Source organism: Fusarium solani (assembly GCF_023522795.1).
Source record: "Fusarium solani strain SB1 chromosome Unknown bctg00000006, whole genome shotgun sequence".
Lineage (NCBI taxonomy): Eukaryota > Fungi > Ascomycota > Sordariomycetes > Hypocreales > Nectriaceae > Fusarium > Fusarium solani.
This window is the reverse complement of record NW_027072151.1, coordinates 2,688,299-2,713,142: the sequence shown is the minus strand read 5'-3', so window position 1 is coordinate 2,713,142 and position 24,844 is coordinate 2,688,299. Positions and strand designations below refer to the sequence as shown.

The 24,844-nt window shown below is 51.2% G+C and overlaps 10 protein-coding genes across 10 annotated transcripts; 9 read left to right on the top strand and 1 right to left on the bottom strand.

Annotated features, from left to right (window-relative positions):
* Positions 1–849: 849 nt before the first annotated feature.
* MRS44_010561 (uncharacterized protein) lies at positions 850–1,151 on the top strand (the record flags this gene model as incomplete). The annotated part of the gene is made up of 2 exons (XM_046281516.1): positions 850–902; positions 959–1,151. The coding sequence occupies 2 exons, from the start codon at positions 850–852 to the stop codon at positions 1,149–1,151; spliced, it is 246 nt and encodes an 81-aa protein (XP_046128409.1).
* A 2,899-nt stretch (positions 1,152–4,050) lies between these two features.
* Positions 4,051–4,351, top strand: MRS44_010560 (uncharacterized protein; the record flags this gene model as incomplete). Its single annotated transcript, XM_065620163.1, has 2 exons — positions 4,051–4,106; positions 4,159–4,351. 2 exons carry the CDS (start codon positions 4,051–4,053, stop codon positions 4,349–4,351), a joined length of 249 nt encoding a protein of 82 aa, XP_065476352.1.
* Positions 4,352–9,680: 5,329 nt separating this feature from the next.
* On the top strand, positions 9,681–10,001 carry MRS44_010559 (uncharacterized protein; the record flags this gene model as incomplete). The annotated part of the gene is made up of 2 exons (XM_046284561.2): positions 9,681–9,733; positions 9,800–10,001. The coding sequence occupies 2 exons, from the start codon at positions 9,681–9,683 to the stop codon at positions 9,999–10,001; spliced, it is 255 nt and encodes an 84-aa protein (XP_046128411.1).
* Positions 10,002–10,182: 181 nt separating this feature from the next.
* MRS44_010558 (uncharacterized protein) lies at positions 10,183–10,735 on the bottom strand (the record flags this gene model as incomplete). Its single annotated transcript, XM_065620162.1, has 2 exons — positions 10,183–10,381; positions 10,485–10,735. 2 exons carry the CDS (start codon positions 10,733–10,735, stop codon positions 10,183–10,185), a joined length of 450 nt encoding a protein of 149 aa, XP_065476351.1.
* A 2,463-nt stretch (positions 10,736–13,198) lies between these two features.
* MRS44_010557 (uncharacterized protein) lies at positions 13,199–13,527 on the top strand (the record flags this gene model as incomplete). The annotated part of the gene is made up of 2 exons (XM_065620161.1): positions 13,199–13,254; positions 13,305–13,527. The coding sequence occupies 2 exons, from the start codon at positions 13,199–13,201 to the stop codon at positions 13,525–13,527; spliced, it is 279 nt and encodes a 92-aa protein (XP_065476350.1).
* Positions 13,528–15,660: 2,133 nt separating this feature from the next.
* Positions 15,661–15,908, top strand: MRS44_010556 (uncharacterized protein; the record flags this gene model as incomplete). The annotated part of the gene is made up of 2 exons (XM_065620160.1): positions 15,661–15,689; positions 15,737–15,908. The coding sequence occupies 2 exons, from the start codon at positions 15,661–15,663 to the stop codon at positions 15,906–15,908; spliced, it is 201 nt and encodes a 66-aa protein (XP_065476349.1).
* A 1,427-nt stretch (positions 15,909–17,335) lies between these two features.
* On the top strand, positions 17,336–18,360 carry MRS44_010555 (uncharacterized protein; the record flags this gene model as incomplete). The annotated part of the gene is made up of 2 exons (XM_046282345.1): positions 17,336–18,108; positions 18,165–18,360. The coding sequence occupies 2 exons, from the start codon at positions 17,336–17,338 to the stop codon at positions 18,358–18,360; spliced, it is 969 nt and encodes a 322-aa protein (XP_046128412.1).
* A 1,260-nt stretch (positions 18,361–19,620) lies between these two features.
* MRS44_010554 (uncharacterized protein) lies at positions 19,621–19,902 on the top strand (the record flags this gene model as incomplete). The annotated part of the gene is made up of 1 exon (XM_046281517.2): positions 19,621–19,902. The coding sequence occupies one exon, from the start codon at positions 19,621–19,623 to the stop codon at positions 19,900–19,902; it is 282 nt and encodes a 93-aa protein (XP_046128413.2).
* A 236-nt stretch (positions 19,903–20,138) lies between these two features.
* On the top strand, positions 20,139–20,435 carry MRS44_010553 (uncharacterized protein; the record flags this gene model as incomplete). The annotated part of the gene is made up of 2 exons (XM_065620159.1): positions 20,139–20,188; positions 20,246–20,435. The coding sequence occupies 2 exons, from the start codon at positions 20,139–20,141 to the stop codon at positions 20,433–20,435; spliced, it is 240 nt and encodes a 79-aa protein (XP_065476348.1).
* A 2,339-nt stretch (positions 20,436–22,774) lies between these two features.
* MRS44_010552 (uncharacterized protein) lies at positions 22,775–23,107 on the top strand (the record flags this gene model as incomplete). Its single annotated transcript, XM_065620158.1, has 2 exons — positions 22,775–22,827; positions 22,879–23,107. The coding sequence occupies 2 exons, from the start codon at positions 22,775–22,777 to the stop codon at positions 23,105–23,107; spliced, it is 282 nt and encodes a 93-aa protein (XP_065476347.1).
* Between the last annotated feature and the right edge of the window lie 1,737 nt (positions 23,108–24,844).

The window sequence follows — 24,844 nt, the reverse complement described above, 5'->3', positions numbered from 1 at the left end:
TCTTCATGGATCCCGGCCTGGCCTCTTGATGCCCTCTGCCTTATTGCCTTATTGCCAACAATCGACTCCACCTCCACCACTTCTTCATCCTATTATTACTCTTGACACGCCTCTCTCTATGGCATCCCCGGCCCCGAATCCCACACCCCTCCCCCTGTCAATGCTTTCGCTCTCAACAGCTTTGTTTCCTGACATTATCCATATAGCCCGGGCCTCTTGCCAAGACACCATATCTGGGCTCCCGAAACTTGAGGCCCGGGGGTGGGGATAAAGGCGAATTCTGGGAACGGTGGGCAAAAAGCAAATTCTGGACTGGCAAAACAAAGCATCTCGAGTTGTAACACATGCTGGACGAGATGCGACTTTTGGCCGTGGCATGGAGCAGGGGTATCATCGTGGATGCGAATTTTGGTCGATCCGTACGGATTGGCCTACAAACGACCAGAGAGCTCCCCACGACAGCACCTCAGTGACCGTCGTCCCCTTGTCAAGCGCATGGCTTGGAGGTTGCCTCTTCTCGAAGTTCACCTTGACTTTGACGGAGACGAGGCGCACCACATAGACAACAATGGCGGTCATCGTGATATAAAACCCGTCCCATCCCACTCGCTTCCTCCAGGTCTTTCCCAAGGACCACAGTCGAACAGAATTAAACTCTTGCCATCGTTAAAGCTTTGTTCAGTTACTCTCTCTTCATCCACACAAATTCCTATCCTCCCGCCCTCGCTCCCAAGCCTCGCCCGTTTCCAGACCTGGCATTGCCATCTTGGATTTTCCCCTTTGACTCTCCAAACCACTGCGACCTACAGGCACTCATTATTCTGCCAAAGATAATATTGACTGCCCCTCATGACTTTCAACTCAGCTTCCACTGACACTGGCCATGTGAATGGCGGAGTGCCGTCAGTACACAACCCTAGACAAGATCAAGTCTTGTCTCATACTAACCCATATATAGCTCCACCGACCACTCCTCGATGCTCTTGCCTTTTCTCTACGACACATCTTCCTTTTCCGATCGACAAGTCCAAATTGCCAACGGTGGTGCTACCAGCTCATCGACTTACGAACCTGCCCCTAGCCATCCCAACGCCGATGCGAGCGATCATAATAAGAATAAGAAGGAGAATGATAAGCCAGTGGACAAGTGATTGTATCTCTAGGCCAGCCGTGGGACATGGAGAGGCGTTTCAGTGTCGGGGGGACAGGTCAGAGCGACGGGGGACACTTGAGCTTATATCACGACCTACTCTTCACACCCATTTACAATTTACTTCTTGGGATATGTGATAACCGTTTGTTACTGTCGCGGCTTGGAAGGCAAGGTGCCCATAAGTGTTGAGTACCTGAGCAAGAAGCACACGGCGAGTGTTCTAAAGCCTCTCCGCTTCACATCCCACTCGAGCTGGACAGACAATCACTACCTCTTTTCCCACTCTCTGATCACCAATGCCTTATCTCTGCATTTATTCTGGAAGACACTTCTCGTCTTATTCGCTCTGGCATCCGAGCGGTGATTCTTCTCCAACCCTTAGCCTTACCATTGTAATCATGTTACCTCATCCTACCCTAAACCTCGCGAATATTCCCAAATAATTGATGTTCCCCCAAACGTCTAGGAACCATAATGCTCCACTCACCGATTGCTCGCATGTCTCATCTTCTCTAGCCACGAACCATTTGATTCTGTCCTCGGTGGTAATATGGAAGGTTGGGATATAGGCACCTTCCTACTTGTATGCACCTGAATGTTTTTTTTGTCATTTGGCCGGCCGTCGCAAGGAACTACCCGAGCACTTACACCGACACCACGTGGTACTTGCGGAGAAGAAACAGTTTCAACAATAGCATTGTTTCTTTCCCACTCTCCCTCTTTTCCGCCTTACATGTTGAGATCGACAGACTTCGTGTAGGTCGCTATCAACTTCTCAACACCAACGACATGCAACAACAAGCATCATTGGGTATAGCGATTGGAGGCGACTGGCCCAAAGTGCACCTTGATTACAGTTGCCTCGACTCAGTGACGTGGTCAACGCACGTTGATGGCCCATGTTCAGCCCAGCGCAAGCTCAAGCTCGGCAACCTACATCCAACGCGAAACCCTGGATGTCTTCGGGCTTGTACAATTGCTGATCGGTTTCTAAATGCAGGCATGCGGTGTTTGCTGCCTGCAGCTCGGCATCTGCAAGTGGTCTTGGCGTGCCCCTGTCAAAAGAGGGTCAGGATCGATGCTCGTCCGAGTCCAGACCCAAACGTTGAAGATATAATGTCCCATCCCAAACGGGAGATGGGAAGGCGCTAGTGTGCGTGCTAGACCCACTGAAAACCGCTCGGTAAACACTCACCGGCCGTCCGTGTAAGCCACGGCGCACACGCGGAAAGATGGCTGCAACGGCGGCCGACTCCTTCAATCAGCCTCTTGCGCCGCTGCCACGCGAGAAAGCTAAGTGCGCCAGGCAGTACCAAGGCGAAAGAGTCGATCAATTGAAAGCTGCACCCCCCTTGGTCCGTGGTCTCCCCCATACGCATCGCACACTCCCCCGTCACCCGCTTGGTGGAACCATCCGCATTCCTTCTGCCAGCTAGCTCCCTGGAAGTGGTGGGCGACTGACCCTCCCGTCCTTCTTGTCCCCTTTGACTTGTGCGATCCACATACCTCATTGGACGCTGCCTTGGCTCATACGGGGTATCTGAGCCCTGACTTTGGTGGCTCCGATCGCGTGTGGCAGAGCGAGCCGTCCAGAGGAAGCTCTAAAAGAAATGCCCCATTGGCATGGGGGTGTTGAACCATCGTGGAAGAGCCGTGGATAGCTGTGAACAAGCGCATCTTTACTTTTTGAAGGCGGATAGTGGAAGTCTTATCATGACACTCCTGTGCTTGTTTTCTTTGTCCCCCTGGCCACTGGGCAGCGTTTCTCCCCCGTCTATGTCTTCCAGTACAAGTATGGGTTCTTGTCCCATAGATTGTTGGAGCGCGAATGTGATAGAGAATGCCAACGACGATAATCTTTCCCCCTCTTTGCCTTTGACTGTCCAACACCTTTGAGCGGAGATTATGCGAGTATGACAGCCATTGGGATATCTCTTATCACTCGCCTGATCGACCAGCTGGCCTCGTCGACCTGAGATGGAGCACAAAGGCACACTGATGTGCGGCGAGGGTCAAATATTTGGGGGCCAATCGAGCGGTGAAGATCGGAGATCCTCTCCAAGGCGGGTTTGCAGAGCCTGGTATGTGCCTCTCCGGCTAGGATCCGGGATGCAAGTGAAAGGTGATCCAGGTTTCGTCATAATGCTGGCCTGGGTCGTCGACTGTAAGCTCCAAAATCCAAAAACCCCCGCTGGTGGACAACACCTACCTAGCAGCGGGCGTGGGCCAGGGGTGGGTTAGGAGGTCGGCCTAGTCAAGACAGCAAAGCCGGGGTCGACATGGAGTTTCTGGGTCGCTGCAAGTTGATCAAAAGGAGGGCGTGGCTCTTGGGAGGACAGGCCTGGTTTCTCGTCACGACGCGCTAGCAGGGGCCCTGGAAGCCTTTCAACGAGGCCCGGGGACGAGCAATTGCTGTTTTTTTCTCACTTTGGAATGCAACATTCCCAACCTGGGCTCAGAACTCCTCATGGCGAACAGAGGAAAGGAAAACGTCAATAACATGATTCGTTCAGCCGCATGCTGGTTGGCCCTTCGTCAGCCCCGCCCAAGACATTCGGGGAGTAGACGCTATCTCCTTTTCGCACAAACACTACATGCGCCTGGTGATGGCCGCGAACAAGAACGAGCATGAGAACAATATAAAAACCACCGTTTCTCGCACTTTCTTTTCCTATTTTTGAATATTTTCCAAGAAATTGGGATTATATCATCTCATCATTGAAGCATTGCAGGATTTCTCTTCGTCGTCTCGTCCGAGCCCGGTCGTGCAGAACTCCCAGACCTTTTTCCCCATCTTGATCTCATCAGGCCTTTTGGGATATCCTCTAATTTCCCTCGCCGCTCAACTTCTGTCTTTTACGACTCACTCTTCCCTAACATAGCATCGTTTGCCCACCATGCCCTCTAACACAACTCCTACCAATAGGGGCTATGCAGGTGGACAAGATGACTTGTCAGTCCTTGGCCCTTCCCATGATCAACTGCATTCCATATTGATCTCCTAGGCCTGTTTCCGACCCCCCGATGATGATTCGGTTCATCTATGATACTTCTTCCTTCTCGGACATCCTGGCCCAGCTTACTTTTGTCAGCTCCACCACAGAGCCCGTCCCTGAAGAGGACCATGAACATATTACCGAACGCACCGATGCCGATTCGACCAAGAAGGGGAAACACGACAAGTCCGCAGGAAAATGAGCATATACCGGGCATTTCCTAGTTGGATTGTCGCTGATGGAGTCGTGTTTCAAGGTCGTTTTCAGTTCTCGGATATGAAATATGTCCTTGATACAAATTCTTGCTTGAGTGGGCAATAAGAATGCCCTTGCGCCGCACATCTCCTGCAGGAACAAGCCGAGTGGCTCCGCACTTCAATGTCCGACGGCGGGATCGAGACCAGGCTCGTCGGGTCTCGGATCAGATTCTCACGAGCCGGGACGCCGGGAAGGGCAGGCGTTCGGCTCAAGCCTGGACCAGCAAACTCCGAACCCATGGCAAACTGTGTTCCAATGATTCCTTCATCGCAGAGTGTTCCCTTGCTTAATAACACAAGAGCCTGAAGGAATCCATCCCCAGAAGAGACAGACATGCGAACCACGGTGGCCGAGGCCAGCATATAAAGCTATGATGAATCGCACGACTTGCCTATATGCTTTAAAAGCACCACGAGTAAGTTGAACGAGAACATCTCATCGTTAGAGCATTGAGAGACCTCTCCATACAGTCAGAGCCCCATAATCCTAAGCCCCTGCACCTCTCCCTTTTTCTAGACAATCAAGTCTTCCTGAATATGCCTCTTCCCACTCGGCTCCTACCTTCGAGGACTTGCTGTTCTGCGAAACAAGACCCGTTGGTCCTCATAGAGGCCTCCCCAGATGCGAACAATACGAGGCAGAAGGACGTAATGTTAATTCATAGCCCCTAGCACAAGCAACGCTTCTGTTCCACTAACCTCCCAAAAGATCTAGTAACAACTACACGATACTTATGCGGTTCATGTACGACACGTCTTCCTTTTCGGATGTTCTGGCGCAACTTACAGCCATCACTACAACCACCAAGACGACGCCTGTAGAGGATAATGAGCCCACTCCTCACCAGGCCAATGTCGATGCGGCCGAGAAGGAAGACGGCAAGCCCGTGTGCAAGTGATTCTATGCTCCATGTACTCTGGCTGGGTTCTGGCAAGAGGATGGCGTTTCAGGGTCTGGGTAGCAAAAGCGGCCGGTGACTAAGCGATGAGGTGCGAGTTGCTGAGGATACTTGAGTTTGTTCACGAGCAGGCATTCCCTTGCTTTATTTTTATTTGAGTCGGATGGAAACGGTGACGACTGGCGCTTGTTATCATAGAGGTAGACAATCCACATCCTCGACGAAGCGACCTTTAGGCGGGCGCCCGGAGAGAGGCTTTTTCACTTCTGCGTGCCGTTAGATAACTTGACCGATCTTTGTTAGGGCTTGGTTAGGTAAGGTATCTCGCTGCCTTCTTTTCTTCCAGGGTAAGGTACGAGATTCGTTGACTGGTTGCTTCACTCATCACTCACAACAGCAAATGATGGCACGTCTCGGGGATCAAGAACAAATGGAGCATTGTTGGAACTCCGCTGAAATATTGCTACTTTAGGATTACTGCATTTATGATTACAACTCCATGAGGATAAGCTCATTCTTTCTATATGTTTTGTTCTCCTTCTCTCATTTCATTCTTGTTTCCTGGCCCGCGTGCCTGGCTAAATCGGCGCCTCAAATCACGAACCCCATGTCCATCTGCAGCGATGCACCATCTGTCTCCTGTGGCTTGACGGGTGTAGATACAACTCAGCGACGGAGAGTTGGCTATGGGGCATGTCAAGATTCGCGCTGACACCAAATGTGGCTTGTCTGTCCAGATAGGAAACGCTTCATCCAGTTGTGGAGGGGCTCGGGTACTGGAAGATCAGCGGTTGAGACTTGCTGCAGATGCGAAGGTTCTTGGCACAAGCACAATACACAATTAAAGATGCATGGCTCAGGTCAAGGGTTTGTGAACCAAGCCGGTTCCTACCTGTGGCGTGGCCAACATCCGTCGATGCTCCGCCTGTCAGCGGTCCGAGTTCAGTGACAGATCAGTGCCATCAGCTCCGAGAATGGGTACAGGGATTAATTCTGGGTCTCCATAGGTCCGCAACTCGTAAGGATGTGCTGAAGAGAGATTCGATCTAGCTCTGTCCCAGACACCACAACAAGTTCCTGGGCGTGAGAGAGGCGCACGGGGGTGTCAGGGGGGTGAACGGATCTGGTCGCCTTCTTCCCTCCGAACTCTCGGTCAGAGGGCTCAAAGAGGCCGGGTTGGAGGGACGGTCTGAGCAACCCAACGGAAATAACACAGCCTTAACACACGAACTCGTAAGTCTTCAGCTTTGGGGCAGAAACGCTTGGAGATTTCAAGTGGGTCTGAAAAGGGGGCCATCCCCTATTTGTACTTGGCCTTTAAACCTTATGGAAGCGTTGCCAAGAATTCCGCGTTTCTGACCCATCACATTTTGGTAACAACATGTTCGCTCAGCTTTGTCAGAAGTGATCGCCAATGATTGCTCTAAACGGGCAATCCATCCACAAGGTGATATATGACGAAGGTCATGGAGAAAACAATACCAAACTTAAGGTACACGCGAGACCCCACAGTTTCTGCCGTGCCGGAAAATATTGGAGGCTTTATCTCGTCCCTTGTGGTGTGGTTCGGGACGAGGCTCTGGCTCGATGCTGAAGCTTTGCAACCAGATCATCACAATGTGTCCCAAAGACACGCGAGGCGAGGCATGGCGTGGCCAGCCATCCTCCCTAACCATCCTTGGTTCAAAGGGCCAGTAGGGAGTACATCCAATAAATAGGATGAAAGGTATGTGTACCAAGGCCGTGTAAACCTGTACAGTCCTCAGTGCGCGTCAAACTTGATCGCTGCAACCGTAGCCAGGAACCGATCAACGGTGCTAGTCCTTCCATCCGTCTTGAGACGACGCATTTGCGTTGTGACATGCTTGTCTATTCTGAAGGTTGTGGGTCTAACGCTCGTCGTGGGTGGCTTTCTTGGTCTGGAAACCTGGGCCCCGTAGAGCAAGGTGGGTGGCTTTCAGGGATCCACCCTACCTCTCGAAACGCGTTCCATCAGGGACCGTCAATGTCGACTCTTAGCGTACTTTCCAGGGCAGCGCCTTACCCGCGTTTTCAGAACGCGTTGATCTAAGCGTAGGACGCTAACCTAAGCGTACCGAAACGCTAACCTTAGCGTACCGACGCGAGGCTTGAGGGACGGGCAGTGGGGAAGATTCTTTGGGGGCTCTTAGCGCACCGCTGAACGCGTTCGCGGACATTTGTCCAGCTGCATTATGTGAGCAGGTTTCCTGGGTGCCGGCTTCGATACAGTTTGTTGTAGCAACAACCGTTAACGCGGTCAAATTCAGGTTGACAAACCGACACTGGAAATAGAGTTAGAATTACGGGGGGAGCACTGAATGGCCATGATCTGCTCTGAGAGAGCGTCTCCTCGCGGAATAGGGATGAACAAGAATATTTGCGCGTGCTGACCCTCGACAGCGCTCACGTTACGCCCCTCCTTACTTCCCTAGATTGCCTGCACGAGGCTTCAATTTGCATTGCCGTACATACCAAGGTATGGAGCGCTTCGCAGACGTGCCGGATGTCGACGCTGACACCAACACAGACAAAGCAATACCCCACGTCCATGGTCGCGGATGCTTGGCGAGCGGGCCGAACGGTGTGGGATCCAGGCCACGATAACGGCTCGGTCCCTGTACTCCGTACCATGGCTGCTTTCTTTTTTCATTGCCCCAAGTTCCCTCGACAAAGTTCACATTTCGCCCACTTCGTCGATCCACGCGGTGCAGGGTTGCTTTGCCCTGTGGGGGCTCCTCGGCGATGCCTTGCCCCTCTCTGTCCCTCTTTATCCCTCTCTGTCCCTCTTTATCCCTCTCTGTCCCTCTTTATCCCTCTCTGTCCCTCTTTATCCCTCTCTGTCCCTCTGTCCCTCTGTCCCTCTGTTCCCAACAGCCCCTGTCGTCCCTCTCTCTGGGGGAAAGCGGCGTAGGGACCATCCCATGGAGGTCGCATTGGCGTCGATGAGGGCCGGAGCTAGTTAATTTAGAGTTCAGTGGGATGTAGGATGGACCAGGTGCTTATAGTAGGACCCCAAATGCTGGGCAAAGATCCATCGCTTTGCCATACTCCCGACTCAACACAGCTTGTCAAAACAGGACATTTTCTTGCCTGTGTCAAAGTCTTCCTCGACCATCTGCCATTGCAAACGAGTCGCTTATGAATGTGCTCGAGTACACTCTATTTGGGCCGTTGATAAGGGTCCCGCTCGGGCGCTGACCTTGTTCACGGGCGAGTGACGTACCCGTCAACTCTCCAGCTGGCGATGACCTCAACGGTAGCTCGCCGATCTGTGCCTGAAGGTTATCAGGGATGCATTCTGCTGACCGCCAGGTCACCGAACAACGATGGGGTAGAGGCAACGGGAGCCTCTCAATTTTACCGGGGGTTTGAGACTCGGTCGTCTTTTTTTCGTGTGCCTCGTGGCTATGTCCCTGTTGACAATTGTTGATGCTTGGGGAAGCTCAGCGGCCCCGCATGTTTCACCCCCAGGTAGCTATGCCATAACCAACACAATGGATTAGGATGGACGGATACCCGGAACAAGTCTTCGTCGGCGTCGGCGCGAGCCATCGATACAATTAGCGGCGCCTCCCTAAGCGAGGGTGTGCCACGCAGGGATGATCGACGCCGTCGCCGGTGACGTTGGGAGATCTACCGTCTCGTGCCGGGATGAATTTCCTGGCGTAGGGGTGGTCAGAAGCAAAAAGTGAAATTCGTACTCGTACATAGTAACAAGACGCGAATTTTGGAATGGATCCAGACAGGGGAGATGGAGGGCAAGAGTTGTGACCGGGTAGGGGGTGTGAGATTGTCATCGAGTCGCTGACCGTGGGGTGTGTGCGAATTTTGGCCTGCAGGCGCCGAAAGGCGGAAGGTTGTCATTGGGATGCAGTTTGATAACTAGTCATGGATTGGGACCTTTTTTCCTGGGCAAGTCAGACTGACCCGGTTGTCTGTCACTACCGGCCGAAAAGCATCGACCAAAATTCGCATTCGAGATCATGGCCCTGCCAGGGCTTGGTTGCCTTTTCTCGAAGCTCACCTTGGCCCGGCCCAAGTTTGAGAGAAGGCGAGGCGTATCACACAGACAACAGCAGCGGTTGTCGTGATATAAAAACTGCCACATCCCACTCGCTTTTTACTCCATCTCTCAGATCCCAAGAACAACAGACAAGCGGAATTGAAGCATTCTATCCTTCGAGCATTGCCCAGTTCCTATCTCTTCACCCAGTCAGACCCCTATCATCCCACCCTTCCAAGCCTTGCCCATCCCAAGCCTTACCAAACTTTCTTGGATACTCCATTTAGTCTTTCAAATCGACTACGACTCACTGGGGCTCTCTGTTCTGAAAGACAATATTTATTGCCCCTCATGGTTGTCGACTCAGCTTCCACTGATGCCGGTGGTGTAAATGGCAACTTGCCGTCAGTCTATTCCTCTCGATAAGACCAAATTTTGTCTCATATTAACTCATATTAACTCATATATAGGCATGACAGAAACTTCTCGATGCTCCTGCTGTTCCTCCACGACACGTCTTCCTTTTCTGATCGTCAAGTCCAAATCGCCAATGCTGGCGCCACCAACGCGCCGACCCCTCCAGAGGGCCACGAACCAACACCCAGCCGCCCCAACGCTGATACGACCGATCATACCGAGGCAAAGAAGGGCGACAAGCCCGTTGACAAGTGATTGTACCTAGATTATACTCCAGGAGAGCCATAGTTGAAAGACCCGGGTGTCAGGGTCGGGGAGTGGGGGACGAATCTGGCAAGCCAGAACGACAGGAGACACTTGAGTTTATACCAATAGCTACATCTTTGCATTCATCCAATGTTGACCCTATGAGATCTATGACGCCCGGTTCTGACAGTCACGGCCAGGGATGCGACTGAGAGACGGTGTTGCGGACATCGGTTGGGGGCATAGCTGGTTCAGGCACGTAGACATGAGGTGATTTCTTGCTGCTAAGGGGGGTGAAGAAAAGAGGTAGAGGATGAGTAGGAGCAACGAAGACAACGAGGGGAATAGACTTGAGAAAGGAGAGGTAAAAGAGGAGAGAACATGATATGCTAAAAAAAAGAGTGGATGTAAGTGCTGAATGGTGTCGGGTCGCACGCTCAAGAAACAAAAGCCGGTGGTGGACCACATACTTTTTTCGGTCTTTCTGCTCACTTGGAAGTCACCGTTTGAATGGTACTGTCCTCAGGAGTTCTGTTAGTCATCATCCGCAGACCAGCAGCGATATATACTAGCATAAGGTGGTCGGCAAAAGGATGCGCCTGCTTGGCATCCCCTCGCTTATACACGGCAGCCATCTTGTCCTCTCTCATGGCGGAGTCGGACTCTATCGCGTCTCTGAGGGCGCTGTCGAAGCTCGCGATATAGGGAAGAGGCTCCGTCTTGCTCTTAAACATGAAGTACATATCTCAGAGGTTATGCACCCTAGAAGACATTTCTTCGAAAAATATCGGTGGGGTCCCATGTGTTGGGAAGTTTGGAGATCGAGAGGGGGCAAAGGACCCATGCACAGGGAATGCTGAACGGGCCATGCTCTCTCCGTAGTCTGCCGCTGTATGAGAGGAACTCAGAGCTTTTCAACCACCGAGAAGTCGAGGTATACAGGGAAACCCAATACCTGTCTCGGAGCGGATCTGACGTCGGGGGAGGCTGATCTTGGTGCCAGATCCCACAAGGGGGACCCACCTCAGGTGGGCTCCGTAATTAGCTCCCGCGCGCCGTTCAGGGGACGGACTCGGTCCCCACGCTCGCTTACATCCGCCCAGCTTGTGGGGTTGGACCCAAAGACATGGGTCAGCAGTTGAAACAGCTCAGCGGAGCTACAGGTTGAGGAGATGGGAAAAGGCCATCATGATCCATCATGATGGATGACCTTTACCGACCCTTCATGCCATTTGTGAAGCGCAAGACAAGTCCAACCTCCATAGAGAACCGGCAGTTTGGCTATAAGATTGCCGACACGTGGATCATGCCCCATGTTACTTTGACAGTCAGCTCCCTTGTCAGCAAGTTGAGGCTTGAGCATCTGCCACTGCCCCAAGCCCCCCATTACGTAGCTATTCTCACCGTTTTGAAGATGGAGTGAAGAGAGGAGACAAGCCCTTTCTGCCGGACATGTGACGATGTCAAGAAAGGGCGGATGCAAAAGCAGCTCCACCGTCTCAACCGGCCTCATGGGGAAACCGGCATGCGAGAGGGTCGGGCTCCGGTGCAATCAGAGACCACGCAATGGATCATTCAATCAAGGTTGCAGGCCCCCTGACTTGTCGAGCAAGGCGTGGGACTGAAAGGTACTGTAGGTTCCCCCCACGCTGAGGCAGGGCCTGTGAGCCGCCTGCTCGGTAGATTTGGTTGCGCTGCGGCCAATAACTTTGGATGGGGGGATGATCTGAGCAATACCTGACTACATCTCACGATCTCTTTTCCCGGGAATGCTGCACGACCGGTACTAAACGAGCGCGTTCCGCAGAGTAGAGAAGAGACGGACGGCCACTTGCGCCCGCCTTGCCCCGACCAATCTCAATACAGTCAGTTGTGCTGGCGCGGATGCAATCACAAGCAACCTCATTGAGTAATAATTAAATGCATGGATGCGTTGGTAATTGCTTTTTTCCATGTTTTTCGTACCCAAATTTGTGGTCCTGCACCACACATTTGTGATTTCGCCGAACAGACTGGGACCAGACATGCAACTGCATGACCGTCGATCTTGGGTCACACCTGACAGGAGAGACGTTTCACACTCGAAAGCTGGACACGCGACATTGGATTATTACTTCCGGCCACCCGATGCTTTTTAACCGAGGCATTTGCGACTTGCCGTCATTCGTCAAACCATTTTCTTTCTTCAGTCGATTGCGCGACCACCCGGAATCATCAAGCTGAGCTAGAGCCTCAATTGCCAAGCTCAGCATGATCCTACATGATAAGCTCCACTCAATGCCAAACCACTGGGACGAACACTGGTTCAACGCATTAACTTAGCCCATGATCCTTGCTAAGGTTTGAATTGTGCTTGGTATGAACTGTCATTTGGGCAAGAATATGGTTGTGCCAGGCATCTCCCAGGGAAAAACCAAGACTGAGTGCGAAGAACACATCTGCACTTCTGTCTCTCGCCTCTGACAGTCGCCCTCTGACCAAGACCTTCAGACCCCCAGTGCTCTCGCCCAAGGCTCGATTCACTGATGGTCAGACTAACATTGATACCCACTTGTGGCTTCCATGCCCCTGGCCCTACTCGAAGGCGCTGGACGCGTGGGCACTTGCCGACAGACAGAAGACAGCTTCCCCGCCAGGAATGCAACGCTAGCTAGGACCCCCGCGCGCGGAGGAGCTCGGTCTGTCCATGGACCTCCTTCGATCCATCGGTACCACAGCTTGGCCAGGCGGCGCCACTACCTGCCCTTTGCTGCCATCCATATGTGCCTTCCAATCCGTGGCATGGGTTGGAAACCCACGATGCTGACGGGTGCGGTGTTCGACCTAGGCACAAGATTCCCCAAAGGCTCATGCAGCTGCGGGTTGGGTACTTGTGCTTCCTCGCTGAGCCTAGGACATCAAAGGTTGCCTTGTCTCTTTTTGAGTGACCTCACCGCGGATCCAACACTCGTGCGGACAACCTACGACGAGTGGTAATATAAAAGTCTTTGCCTGTCGCGCGTCTTTTCGATATATTTCGTCAGAGCAGGACGCAAGTGAAAACCGAACCATTTCATCACCCAAGCCTTGCGAGATCCAGGGTCTTGCCATCCTGCACTCTCATACTCCCTGCACATTTCATCGGCATTCACAAACTACCCTCACCTTTCAAATTTTACCTGTATCTTTGGACTTGCTGTCTCGCGAGACAACCCTGACTGCCTCTCATGGACCCCAAGCCAGCTTCCACTGAGGTGGACTCTAAGGGTAGAGAGGACATGCTGTTAGTCCATGTCACAAGATCACAGTTTATCTCCTTTTAACCCTTCACAGGCGTCTCAACGACTTCTCGGTGCTGACACGGTTCATCTACGACACCTCTTCTTTCTCTGATCGTCTGGTCCAACTCGCTGCTATCGATGCAACCACCGCGCCGGCCCGTGCAGGGGACCGTGAGCCCTCCTCTGGCCTCGCTGGAGCCGGCACTGCCGATGAAAAGAAGGATATTGAGTCTGCGGGGAATCCATTCTATCCTGAACATCTTTTAGTCGATTAGCGGCGAATAGGGTGGCGTTTCAAGGTGCGGAGAGAAAAGGGGGAAAAGTGCAAGTTGCTGGGCGCACGTGAGTTTGTAAACCTAGACAATTCCTTGCTTTCTTTCAAAAATAATTCCATCTTCTGGAAGTTACCAAAATGGGAAGGGCACATTTTCTCTGTTGCTGTATGCAGTTTAGCTGTGGCAGAACGAAACGGTTGCAGTGTGTCATCTTCCACCTGATTCGACCAGCCTCAGCAGCGTGATACATGCATTCAGCCAAATCCGTATCCTCAGTTTCCCAAAGCATTTGGGTCTGTGCCCGTCACTCGCAAATATAATTCACTCCCGAGAGCGAGGTTCGCCCTCCGCGCCAACGGCCTCGTCCAAACATCTCGTCCAGATGCAGCCATCCCAAGCCCACCCACTTACACCTCATGCCACGTGCACCAAAGCGAGGAGACCAAGAAATATTTTCCCTTCATCTAGCTGGGGAATTGTTTCACATTCGTGTTATTGAGTGAACCGGGGTACTGGTGTGGTGATTCTGGAATGCCTGGCGGTCGACTCGTGCTGCTTGGCAGCCTGCCATGCGTGTCAAGAGATGAATGAGACCAAACAGCAACAAGGTTCACGCTTGTCCTGGCGCATGTCATTCTGGCAGCGCGCGTGGGGGCCCGGGGCTCTCCCCTCCATCCCAAAGTTGATGTCATGAAACAGGGAACAGGGGTACAAACGCCAAGCTTGGACGACCGTTTTTAACGTCGAGACTGGCAGAACCGCCACGTTTGAGGCCCTCTATCACGCAGCGTGGTCCACGAACATGGCGTCAGCCACGTTGATGCTTGGCGTCCGAGAAGCGCCACTGAGAACAGCTGAACCGCGTTCAGCGTTCAGACAGGTCAGTATTGCCTCTTCCTCCCACCTTGTCGCAGCCAAAGGGACCCCGATTGAGTAGTTGATAATCAACTGCCCGCGCCATGCAGAGACAGGGGTGAGCGAGATCTCGAGTCAAATAGTGACAGGTCATAAATCCACATCTTGACCGTTTGTGGCAGCTGAGGTATCCACCACGCCCTGCACGCCCACATTCTCCGATGGCAGTTTGCTTCGAATTTTCCCGCATCTCACCGGTCATTTTGCGTGTCTGATGATCTGAGATGCTAGGTCATAATGAGCACACAGATATGACATCTGCAAAGACACATGGACAACTCCCGCGGGAAACTTGACGACGCCCCTTGGATGAGCCATTGTCGATTCCCTTCTCCCTCATCTCACCCAGGCTTCATCCGAAGTGCTCATGACGTTCGGCTCCCAACTGCTTGGTACTGCCTGTTTTCTCAAGCCTTGAAGTCTCATGGGACGAATATACGCATGTACGCACACGTGCACAGCGTCAATGCAAGATGCCACTATGCAGACATCTCACCCCAGGGCGTGGCGCAAGATCTGATTCCGTCCCAGGATTTGGCTTCCATGTCTAGGACCCGCCCGTTCCCTTAGACATCTCACATCGAAGAACAAGAACTTGATACATCATTTCTGACGCTGCGTGCCAGGAGCTCAACTGCCCCAGTCCGCCTTCCCGGTGAATCAGGCCCCACCATTCCCGAGTTGCCTTGAACTGCGTTGGTGATGCATCGTGTGTAAGCCGCCTTGTAGCACGTCCACAAGCGTGGAGTGAGAAGACTTGTCCCTCCCCTCGCTAGGAGCCTGTGTGATCTGTCACCTCCCGTATCTACACTGGGCATTCTTAAGGAAATGGTTCAGTCTTTTTGCTTCCGAGATGCACAGCCTAACCGATCCCTCCCTTGTCCTCAGTCCTTGCCTTATTATTTCTGGTTGCCTTTATCTTTTCGAGCAACTAATTAAAGGTACGGTGTTGATGTATCGCTATAAAGAGCCGCATCTTCTCCGTTTAGTAGACTCAACTCCTCTCATTCCCACATAACATCGGAAGAAAGAACCTCATTATCCCAACGATTGTCCATGGGAACTTATACCCATAATCGCACGACTCGACTCGACGCACAGTCATCCGTCCACCTCCAGCTTGATCTCTAATCTCGCGAGCACTTGATCGCACCAAAATTGTCCTTTCAAAACCCAATCGTCCTTTACTTTCACAACTTGGTTCCCAGAACATCCAAGATGGACTCCGCTGGTCCCTCCCCCGCCGTGTAAGTCATTCAGCCTGGCCTTGTGGCTTGATATTAACAGTATTCAGTCCCGTCCAGGATGACTCTATGCTTGCCTCCTTCATCTACGACACTTCATCACTCCAAGATCGCCTGATTCAGGGCACCATCATGGCTGGTACAGCGATAGGTGTACAAAAGGTCCCCCGGACTATGTCTCGGGAGAAAACGGGGAAGACTTCAGAGGTGGCCAAACCCTAAATTGAGGTTATGGCTCTGTGAAGAGAGCCTGAAAATAATGCAAGCATTGATTTTATGAGTTTAGTGGAGGTTGCATCTTGTCTGAGATTATTCCTTCTTCTTCTGAGAATAACATCACATGATGAGGTGAAGGGATATTGATAAGGGTTCCCTAAGGTGGGTAGCTATCCTCACCATGAGTGAAGTATATGGTCTCTTGTTTGTTTGCATGTGAGTCAGTGTCGTTGTTGTGTCCATGACCAGGCAGTATCCTATCACACGTTCTGCTATTGGAGGTCGCCACGTCACTGTCCGTAGCGGCTCTCGCATTTATTCTGCAGCATCCCGAAGATGTAGGCTTTGCACTGCGCTTGAAGCAACTCTCCGGCTTACCGTAGTGCAGGGTGCACCGCCGTACTGAGATGTATGTTTCCCCCACCAGTTCCAGCAACGCATGCCGCTACCCGAGGGAAGGCATTGTCTGTCCAATGCCACGGTAGGTATCCTGGAACAGATCTTTCAGGTGTGCCACAAAGCTTTGTCTTACAAATTATCCGACGTTGTACGTCCCATTTTCTGGTTCATAAGGCTATTCACACCAGTTACATGCAACCATCTCAGCACCCGTTGGACGGGGAGCTCATGCAGAGACACCGGATATCTCCGAGTCTGACAACCGAGCCGGTACGCGAGAAGCTGCATATGCGTAGGCATGCGCGTTTATACATTGGCCTACCTAATCGAGATGATACCTGCGAGGCTGCTCCTTGGTTGCGTAGCCTTGGCACACAAGAGCTGGGTCAGGGTACACCATGGAACAGCCACGACTAACACGCGAGGATCGGAACGGCTCCGCGGCAGAGCCTCACATTTCATGCCAATCAGGAATTTTGTACCTGCTTGGCTCCGCTTGAGTGGTTCGGTTGAGAACCCGACACGGGCTGCAGAACACAAATCGGCTACGCGCTTCCGGGGCGTTTTGTTGAGCCGAGGTCACACGAGAGTAACAGTCCTACCAAACGGTCACAAAATTGTAAAATGCACTGTCCCCAATCAAGCTTCGAAATGGCTTCTGAGGAGGAAAGGTCATTTATGTGTTGGATCTGATTGGATGAGGGCAGATCATCATTCAAAAGTGAGTGGCTCAACTTATTTCTCTAACCCTGGCGCTAACCTGCCACATAACGCATAGATGTATTGAATAGTCAAGTTAGTGTGTTGAGTATATACGCCCCAGATGATGTGTATTTTGTTGTTTTAGATGTTTATGGTTCTTGGACCCATCGCAGCCATGCATGCGGATTGCATGATGCAGGCTTCAACTCTAAACATGTCCAAGGTTTATACATCCCCAACAGGGCATATAAATACCAGTTATCCCAAGATTCCTACTTGCCTTGGATCTTCCAACACCAACATCTCTGTCAATCCCTCAAGCCATAGCAACCATGGTCGATCTCCCACCCCCAGCTTACAAACAGGTAGCCACCAGTCGAGCCAACCAGCATTACCAGACTTGCACACGACCAGGAAATGAAGAGGCCCTCAAAAAGGACATAGCGGATCGAGTTGGCACCTTTGCTGTGAGGGGCTGGATCGCCAGCAATGGCGGCACCACTGTCGCGGTAGGCCCCTGGTGGATGGATGGAGGAAACGACACAACTTGGGAGGTGTCTGAGCCAACCCAAGATCGAACTACAAAGCAAACCCAAGGTCAGAGTACGGATGAAAGGCTGCTCGGCATACTCCGTAGGGCACTCAGGCTACGTGCCAGGCGACAGGAAGAAGACATTCTCGCAGTGAACGGAACACCCCTGCACCCAGGAGAGATTGAGTATACTATCCTTCCTCCCATCGGCACGAACAAATCAGGCTCACACGATTGGACTGAGAACTGGGGGTGGAAGGTGAAGCTCACAGCGTGTACCTATGTCCAGCATGTGGAATGCTCCCGGTGGACTATGACATGCAGCCTATATTGTAACAACCTACCGTCCCTGTTACAAGCTGGTCGCATCTCCTGGAAAGACGCTATAGTGCATCACAGGAAGGGTCACTTCGATAAGGACTCCCACCGGTGGAAGTGGGAGCGCTCATCCCGCTGCTGGCCAGTAGCATCATCTGGGCAGAAGTGGAAAGTCAAGGTACGCACGAGACATCGGGAGAAGTCGTCACTTGAACGGGATTTTCGGTGTGACCTCTCGGTAGAGACGGTGAATAGGTGAGTATTTGTGCATTGACTCTCCACGTCAAGATCCAACTAACTTGCGAGCAAAGGGCGAAGATATATCAGAGGACGAGTGGTGAGAGGTACAAGATAGTCATGGTATATGATCTTAATACGGTCTACGGGAACGACATTTCAGGGCAGCGAGTAGACGTTTGGCATGATGGCCTTGTCGGAAAGTTTGCCCAGTTTATACGTCCACTGATGCCTTTTGATCCGCATCCAGCGGCCGGATACGATGCGTAGGATGAAATGGCCGAGAAGAGAGGAGAGCCTTGAATGGAAGACCTTGCCTTACCCTTGACAAGCAATCGGGGCATGTCTGAGAATCACGCAAAGACAGCATAATGGGATTGAGGCCCCAAGTTCTGATTGATTTACCGTTTGAAATGCACCTTCTTCTTTCTCTCTCTAAAGTAGAAATTTCGGGCTTTGAAGCCAGCTGGTTCTCAAATGCAAGTCATGCCAATCCATCAATCAGGGCAAACGCCTGTCTCTGGTTGCAAGTTCATGACGCGGCTACCTACACTCTATTCAGCCCTATATTGACTAATATTGCGCATATTCACTTCCATTTCGCTGAACTGGTCTCTTTTCAAATGCCGAAGAGCAGCCCGCGATAAATGTGACCTTAGATCATCATCCACATTCAAGGAATGAACTCCTGGTATCCTGTAGCACGCTTGGCAACAAGCTTTACTTGTACGGCTCATCACCTAAGGTTCTGTCATCGGCTGACATCTCCATGATTACTTCAGTGACTGGGTTCTTGATGTTCTGCTTGTTGAGTGTTGAGTCAATCGTTGCAGACGAGGTGAGCCCTTGTCACACTCACATGCCAGCGAAGCTGCCCGCGGCGATCTTGTGGGCCGGCATCTTCGCCTGGTGTGCCAGAAGGGCGATGTACTTGTTGTTTGCAAGAGCTTGTTTCTGGGCCCTCTAGAACCAGCCAACGTAGTTGGCTTCACAGTTGGGAGTGAGGCCTGGGAATGCGGATGCGCTGGTCGGAAGCTTCGGTCGGTCTTGGACAGTTACACATGGGGATTTATGTATCAATATCATCCCTATTATCATTATTGTGTCTGATTAGGAGTTGCTGTACGTATTGACGGGCAGGTGACCTTTCATCTTCGTGTCCCGTCGAAGGGTTGACTCTTAATACAAACCAGCCCAGTCGTACAACCATAAATCTGTGAAGTAAAACAGTTGCTAACACTATATGCGCTTTTGATTCAGTGTTTTTCTACAAGTATAAGACTTGAGCTGTCTTCCCCAAAGATACTTACCTCTCCCTACGCCATTCTCTCCCACACACGACCAAGCCCAGAGACTTCTTGCCTCTCAGGTCGCTTCCTACTCCCATCCCAACACTCAACGACCAAGACCCAGCCGGTCCACCATCCTTGTGATTACTTCTTGTCCACTAGTACCAGACACGCTTGTGCACGATCAACGAAATCAGGGGCCGAATAGGGGCGACAACAGACCATTGACCACTTGATAATCATGGCCGCCGACGAGGCCACCCGCGACCCGGATCCCACAAGCGGCGAGATCCCGTCCGCTGTTGAAGAAGAAGAAGAGAAGGAAAGCCCAAATGAGGACCGCAAAGGTTCCATGCTGCCTCGATTCATCTACGACACCTCTTCAGTTGCGGACCGCCTGATGCAACGGGCTGAGGACGCCGCCGCCTCCTCCTCAACTAAAGATGGAGAAACCAGCGAAGGGATTCATCCTAACAACACCAAAGCCAAGGACAGCGACCACAAAGAGTCCAACCCGAAGTGACTTGATCTGTCCTGACTCTTGTTGCTATGACAGAAGGCCATTCTCAAACACTGCCTTGGCCGGCCCTCCTCTCTTCATTTGGTTGTCATTTCAGCTTCCTGCGCCAGCTCTCATCCCAATATCGATATGCTTCTTGCTCCTCCTTTTATATTTGCTTCTTGGGCTACCTCCATCGACCCATTTTCTCAGTCTGCATCATCCCATTCAAGTCTTCCATTGTCGAGTTCATGCCCACCATGAGCTCCCAACCTGTTTCTTCCAACACAACCTCCGGCAGCCCGTGCAAGTAAGTCCGATTAAGGCCTGGCCCAGATTTCATCTCATATTCTTTTTTTGTTTCCAGGGGCGATACCACCTCCGTGCTCGGCCCATTCGTCTACGACACATCCCTTCTTGGGGATAGTTTGATCCAGCGCACCATTACAGCGTCGACAGGAACAACTACAACTAAGCCAGCAACAAAAGACAAGCCTTCGAATGGCATTGATGTCGAGGTCTTTGAAGAGTCTGGAGAAGCTACGGTTGAGCTATAAGCCATTAACACACACTTAGTGGAAGATGTACAGCCCTCGCTAGATGCTCAATACCCTACATTTCACCATGTGGACTCTCAAGTCGATGGCTTCTACTGCCTGCACAATCAGATTAGTTGCTTAAATAGTAAGGGGGAGAAAACCATTAAAGCCAAACCGCAACATTCCAACTATCTTTGGTCCAACTCCGTCCCTAATGACAGATACCGTATGCCATGTAGAGATATGTTATGACAAGATTTCCGATAGCAGGTTACCCAATTAAAATAATCACCAGCATATAATAGCTACCTTGCTTCTAAGAGTAACTCCTAATACGCCTGTCCTTAGGAACATGTCTTGTCTAAGACATGGTTCTCAATCACTGTCTTGGTGTCCTATGCTTGCAGTCTTGCCATGAAGAACTGGGAGTAAGACTTCCATATTTCCTTCCGAGACCCTAAGCTTCCAGGCAAAGCCATTCTTAGCACCGCAGTCATTGGATTGTGGATGACACGCTGGGATGCTATGGTCGAGGATTCACTGTAAAGTGAGGGCTATGCTTGGGCTGTTGGCAAGTGTCACCAGATGATCAAGCCCTTCGTTGTCGAAAATAAAAAGGCGAAGCCACTATCAAGTTCAATAAATTTTCGTGATTACTGTTGGACACATTATTGACCTAAGTGCATCGCAAGATTAGCAGGAGTGTGCCAAGGATGTGCAGATTGACTGATGTCGAGATGATGTTTGGGTGCCCGAGTGCCCAGGTGCTCAAGTGCTCAGGTGCTCAGGTGCTTAGGTGCTTAGGTGCTTAGGTGCTTGGGTGCTTGGGTGCTGTTGATAGCCGGAGATAGTTTCTCCATCAATATTCAGTCATACCACCAGACTCTGGAGGGCTGTTAGAGTTGACTGGTCCTGGGTTCGGATGGCGCCTAGCAATCATTGCGCAAACGCCTCACTGCGAGGCTTCTAACCCTCGCGTATCCTAGGAGGATATCTGATCTCACTGTCAGACACGGGTGTATGCAATAGAGGTACTTTTCATGTCTCATTTATGGCAATTACTGTGAAGGCGGTGGTTTTAACCAATTTTTGTATCCGGCGAAGTTTTCATTGTATTTCATTAACAGTCAACCAACTAGACTTCCGCTTGTTAACACATGAAGTACCACTTACACCAGAGATATATGGTTTAATTGAATAATTTACTTTTCTGGGCTTGGATTCTAGTAACGCGCTTGGTGCAGGTACCTCGCAGCCTCGTAGCCTGGGGTGTGGGCATACAGATTCCACCCCTGGCGGGTGAAGGCGACAAAAGGCAACCACCGCAGACTTGACAGGGATTGTAAGGCAATCTGCAAGAGGCGGCATGTGGCATACTCGGTCAGGGACCAACCGAGTTGGTCGTTTTGTTTCTTTCTTTCTTGTTCCCTTTTCGAAACGAAAGCGTGTAAGTCATCGCAATCGCGACCGTAGGCTGTTCTAACTTCTCGTTATGCAGTCAACGTCGACATTCGTCACATCATCAGACCTCATCTCTTGATCGGTGGAGGGAGGGATTATGAGCCCCATATCAAATAGTAGATAAAGTATGTGCAAACACCCACGACCGAAGGACGGCATCGAAAGCCCCTCGGCATTGAAAGCTCTCGGGAACTGGTTCACACCTTAGATCGCAAGGCAACTCTGTTGGGAAGCGAACTGGTCCGCCAAATCTGAAATAGCCTCAGATCAAGGACATGGCTGCCGGCGGAGGCTCCCCCGAGCCGTAAACAAGCCACAAATTGCAATGCGAACTGGTTCGCCAGCCCTCAGGAGGCCCAAACAAGCAATTTAACATGAGGCTCTGCGAAAAAAGGCAACCAAGTGAAGCTACATCCTTATGCACTCGGGAGCAATGCCTGTGGGCTTAGGCGCAGAACCCATCATCCCATGTCATATCACTTAGCTCAATCGAAGCTCACGGGTCCTCCCCCAGTCTCTGGCCCCTCAATTGGTTATGGAGTTTAGGCTCTCTGTGTCCTTGTGCTCTCGACTCTCTTCTCGTCATGTCCTCGAGATGCGGGAATCCCGCCCTCTTCCCGGGGTATAAGAGGCCCGGGACCTCTCGGTCAAGTTGGATTTCTTTCTTGATGGAAGAACAGGCTCAGACCTGATATTTGCACGCAGTTCTCATCTCTTCACTTTGGTACCACCTCAGTCTCTTCCTCTAGCTCCTGACCTAAGACCAATCTCTCTTTCTTACTGCCATTCGATATCCACTCCTCAAGACGCCTCCTCGTGTCCTCTTCTTGAGGCAGCCTCCATCTTGACTCATACGACGCCCATTCGAGCTTTTCACCATTCAGTCGGTACCCGTCATGAGTTCGCCTACTCCTTCTCCCAACACTATTCCCTCTAAGAGCCAACGAAAGTAAGTTCCAGCGAATTCTTATTCAAGTTCCATCTCACAATGTTTTCTTAGGGGAGACGATAAGCCTTCAATGCTCAGCCCATTCGTCTACGACACCTCCCCTCTCCCGGATCGGTTGGTCATTAGGGCCATGTCAGTAACAACATCTACAGCATCTACAGCATCTACAGCATCTACGACAGCTACGGCAGCTACGAAGACGGCAACAAAGGGCAAGCTCTCGGATGACAATTTAGCGAAGGACTTAGAAGAGACTCAGGAAATGGCGGCTAAGCTATGAGCTATGGCCGGGCACCGAGGGTGAGGTGGACAGTTGTCACTGGATGTTCAATACCCTAGACATCACCATATGGACATTCGGATAACAGCCTCCGCTTCTTGTATTACTATCAGACTTGTTTATGAGGAAGGAAAAAAGACGAAAAAAAAGTTGGAATCAAATTGCGATGGTCAATTCGGCTCCATTGCCGCCTGGCTTCAACAGCACCTAAAGTGAATTGTCACACGACATGTCCTTGGAGTACATGCGCCACGTCACAGCCCAACTGACATGGAACTGTTTGTGACACTGGCCTGACTGAGGAAAAGCCTGTAGCCACGTAGGGCAATACCTTTGACCCCATAACCTTTGTATACTGTGATCTGCTCATCAATATTAACACCGACGAAAACTGCCCCTCCGTTGGAGATGTCGCAAATGCGATCACTTGTCGCATTTGCGATCACTACGCGCATGTGCGCCCACCTCTCCTGGTCTCTTCTCCGGGCCATGTTCATCGTGTTATAGCCTAATTTAGCCTTGTTTCAGCCACAAACTTTTCCAGAGTTTGACTTAGGTACACAAACTTACTTGCTTCTTCTTGACCAGAGTGTTGGGTCTTGTGACACCTCTGCAAATGATGCAGAAACCGCCCCTCTCAGGAGACAACATTGTCACCTCATCTCCGTGACCACACTGCAAGCAGATCCAAGGCATTACCTCAGCAGCAAAATGAGCACAGTATTCATCTAATGGCCTTGAGACGGCCCATTGATGACTGTATCTCCAAATAGTGCCATGATCACCCAAAACATCTCACATAGGAGCCGTCTATGGATGAGAATTGCCCCACAAGAGAATATACTACCCTTAGTTTACGAATAAACTCCAATACTGAATGTTAATCGGATACTCTAGCTCATGGCATAGAATAGTGTTATGACTTGGCCAAGTTTTTAACAACCCTATATAACACTACCCTAAATCATGGGTTACCGGATACCTTCAGAGCCAGGTGTATCCTAAAATGCCAATAATGAATTGAATCCAAGCGAGAAATTGTTTCCCACAAAACTATTGTCAATCAGGAAGACAACATCGACGCCTCGAAACACCCAGTATCCATCATGTGGCAATCAGACATGAGAAACCACAAATTAAAGTTGTTGACTATTGAATTAAGATCTGTGTAGCACAGCCTGATAGGCCTAAATAGACTTCCTTTTCTTCGGAGCACAGGCATACGACGGTGGAGTGGTATCGCGGTAAGATCTTCTCTCCTTCGCCTTGGGAAGGTTGCTGGACTTCCAACACCCTGGTCTATCCATAATAGACTATGCTCTAATTTCCGATTGGCCATACAACTAGTTATTGGAGGTCTTGCGGTGGCTTTCCTGTAGCCAACAAAAGGCTAGATGGAGGATTAGAAACTCACGGCCTTCTACTCCATTCGCTGGACAAGGCACTCGCCACAACAAAAAGAGGCACAAGGGGCAAAAAACATACAACAGCGGGGATTCGCTGGTCGTCACCGACCCAACTACTAATCCGCCCCTCACTGGCTTATCTATGGGAGAGCGGACGGGATCCCGAGTTCTCCAGTGGGTATGGTCGTATGTGAAAGTCTGTCGTTCACAAACGGCCTATAGCCCCCGGCCGGCCCCCTCTCCCCTAAGACAAGAGGCCCAGTTGCAATGTCGTCACAATCTCTTAGCGATCTGCCATTTCGGACCGTCAGAGCAAGCAGACGATGGTTCG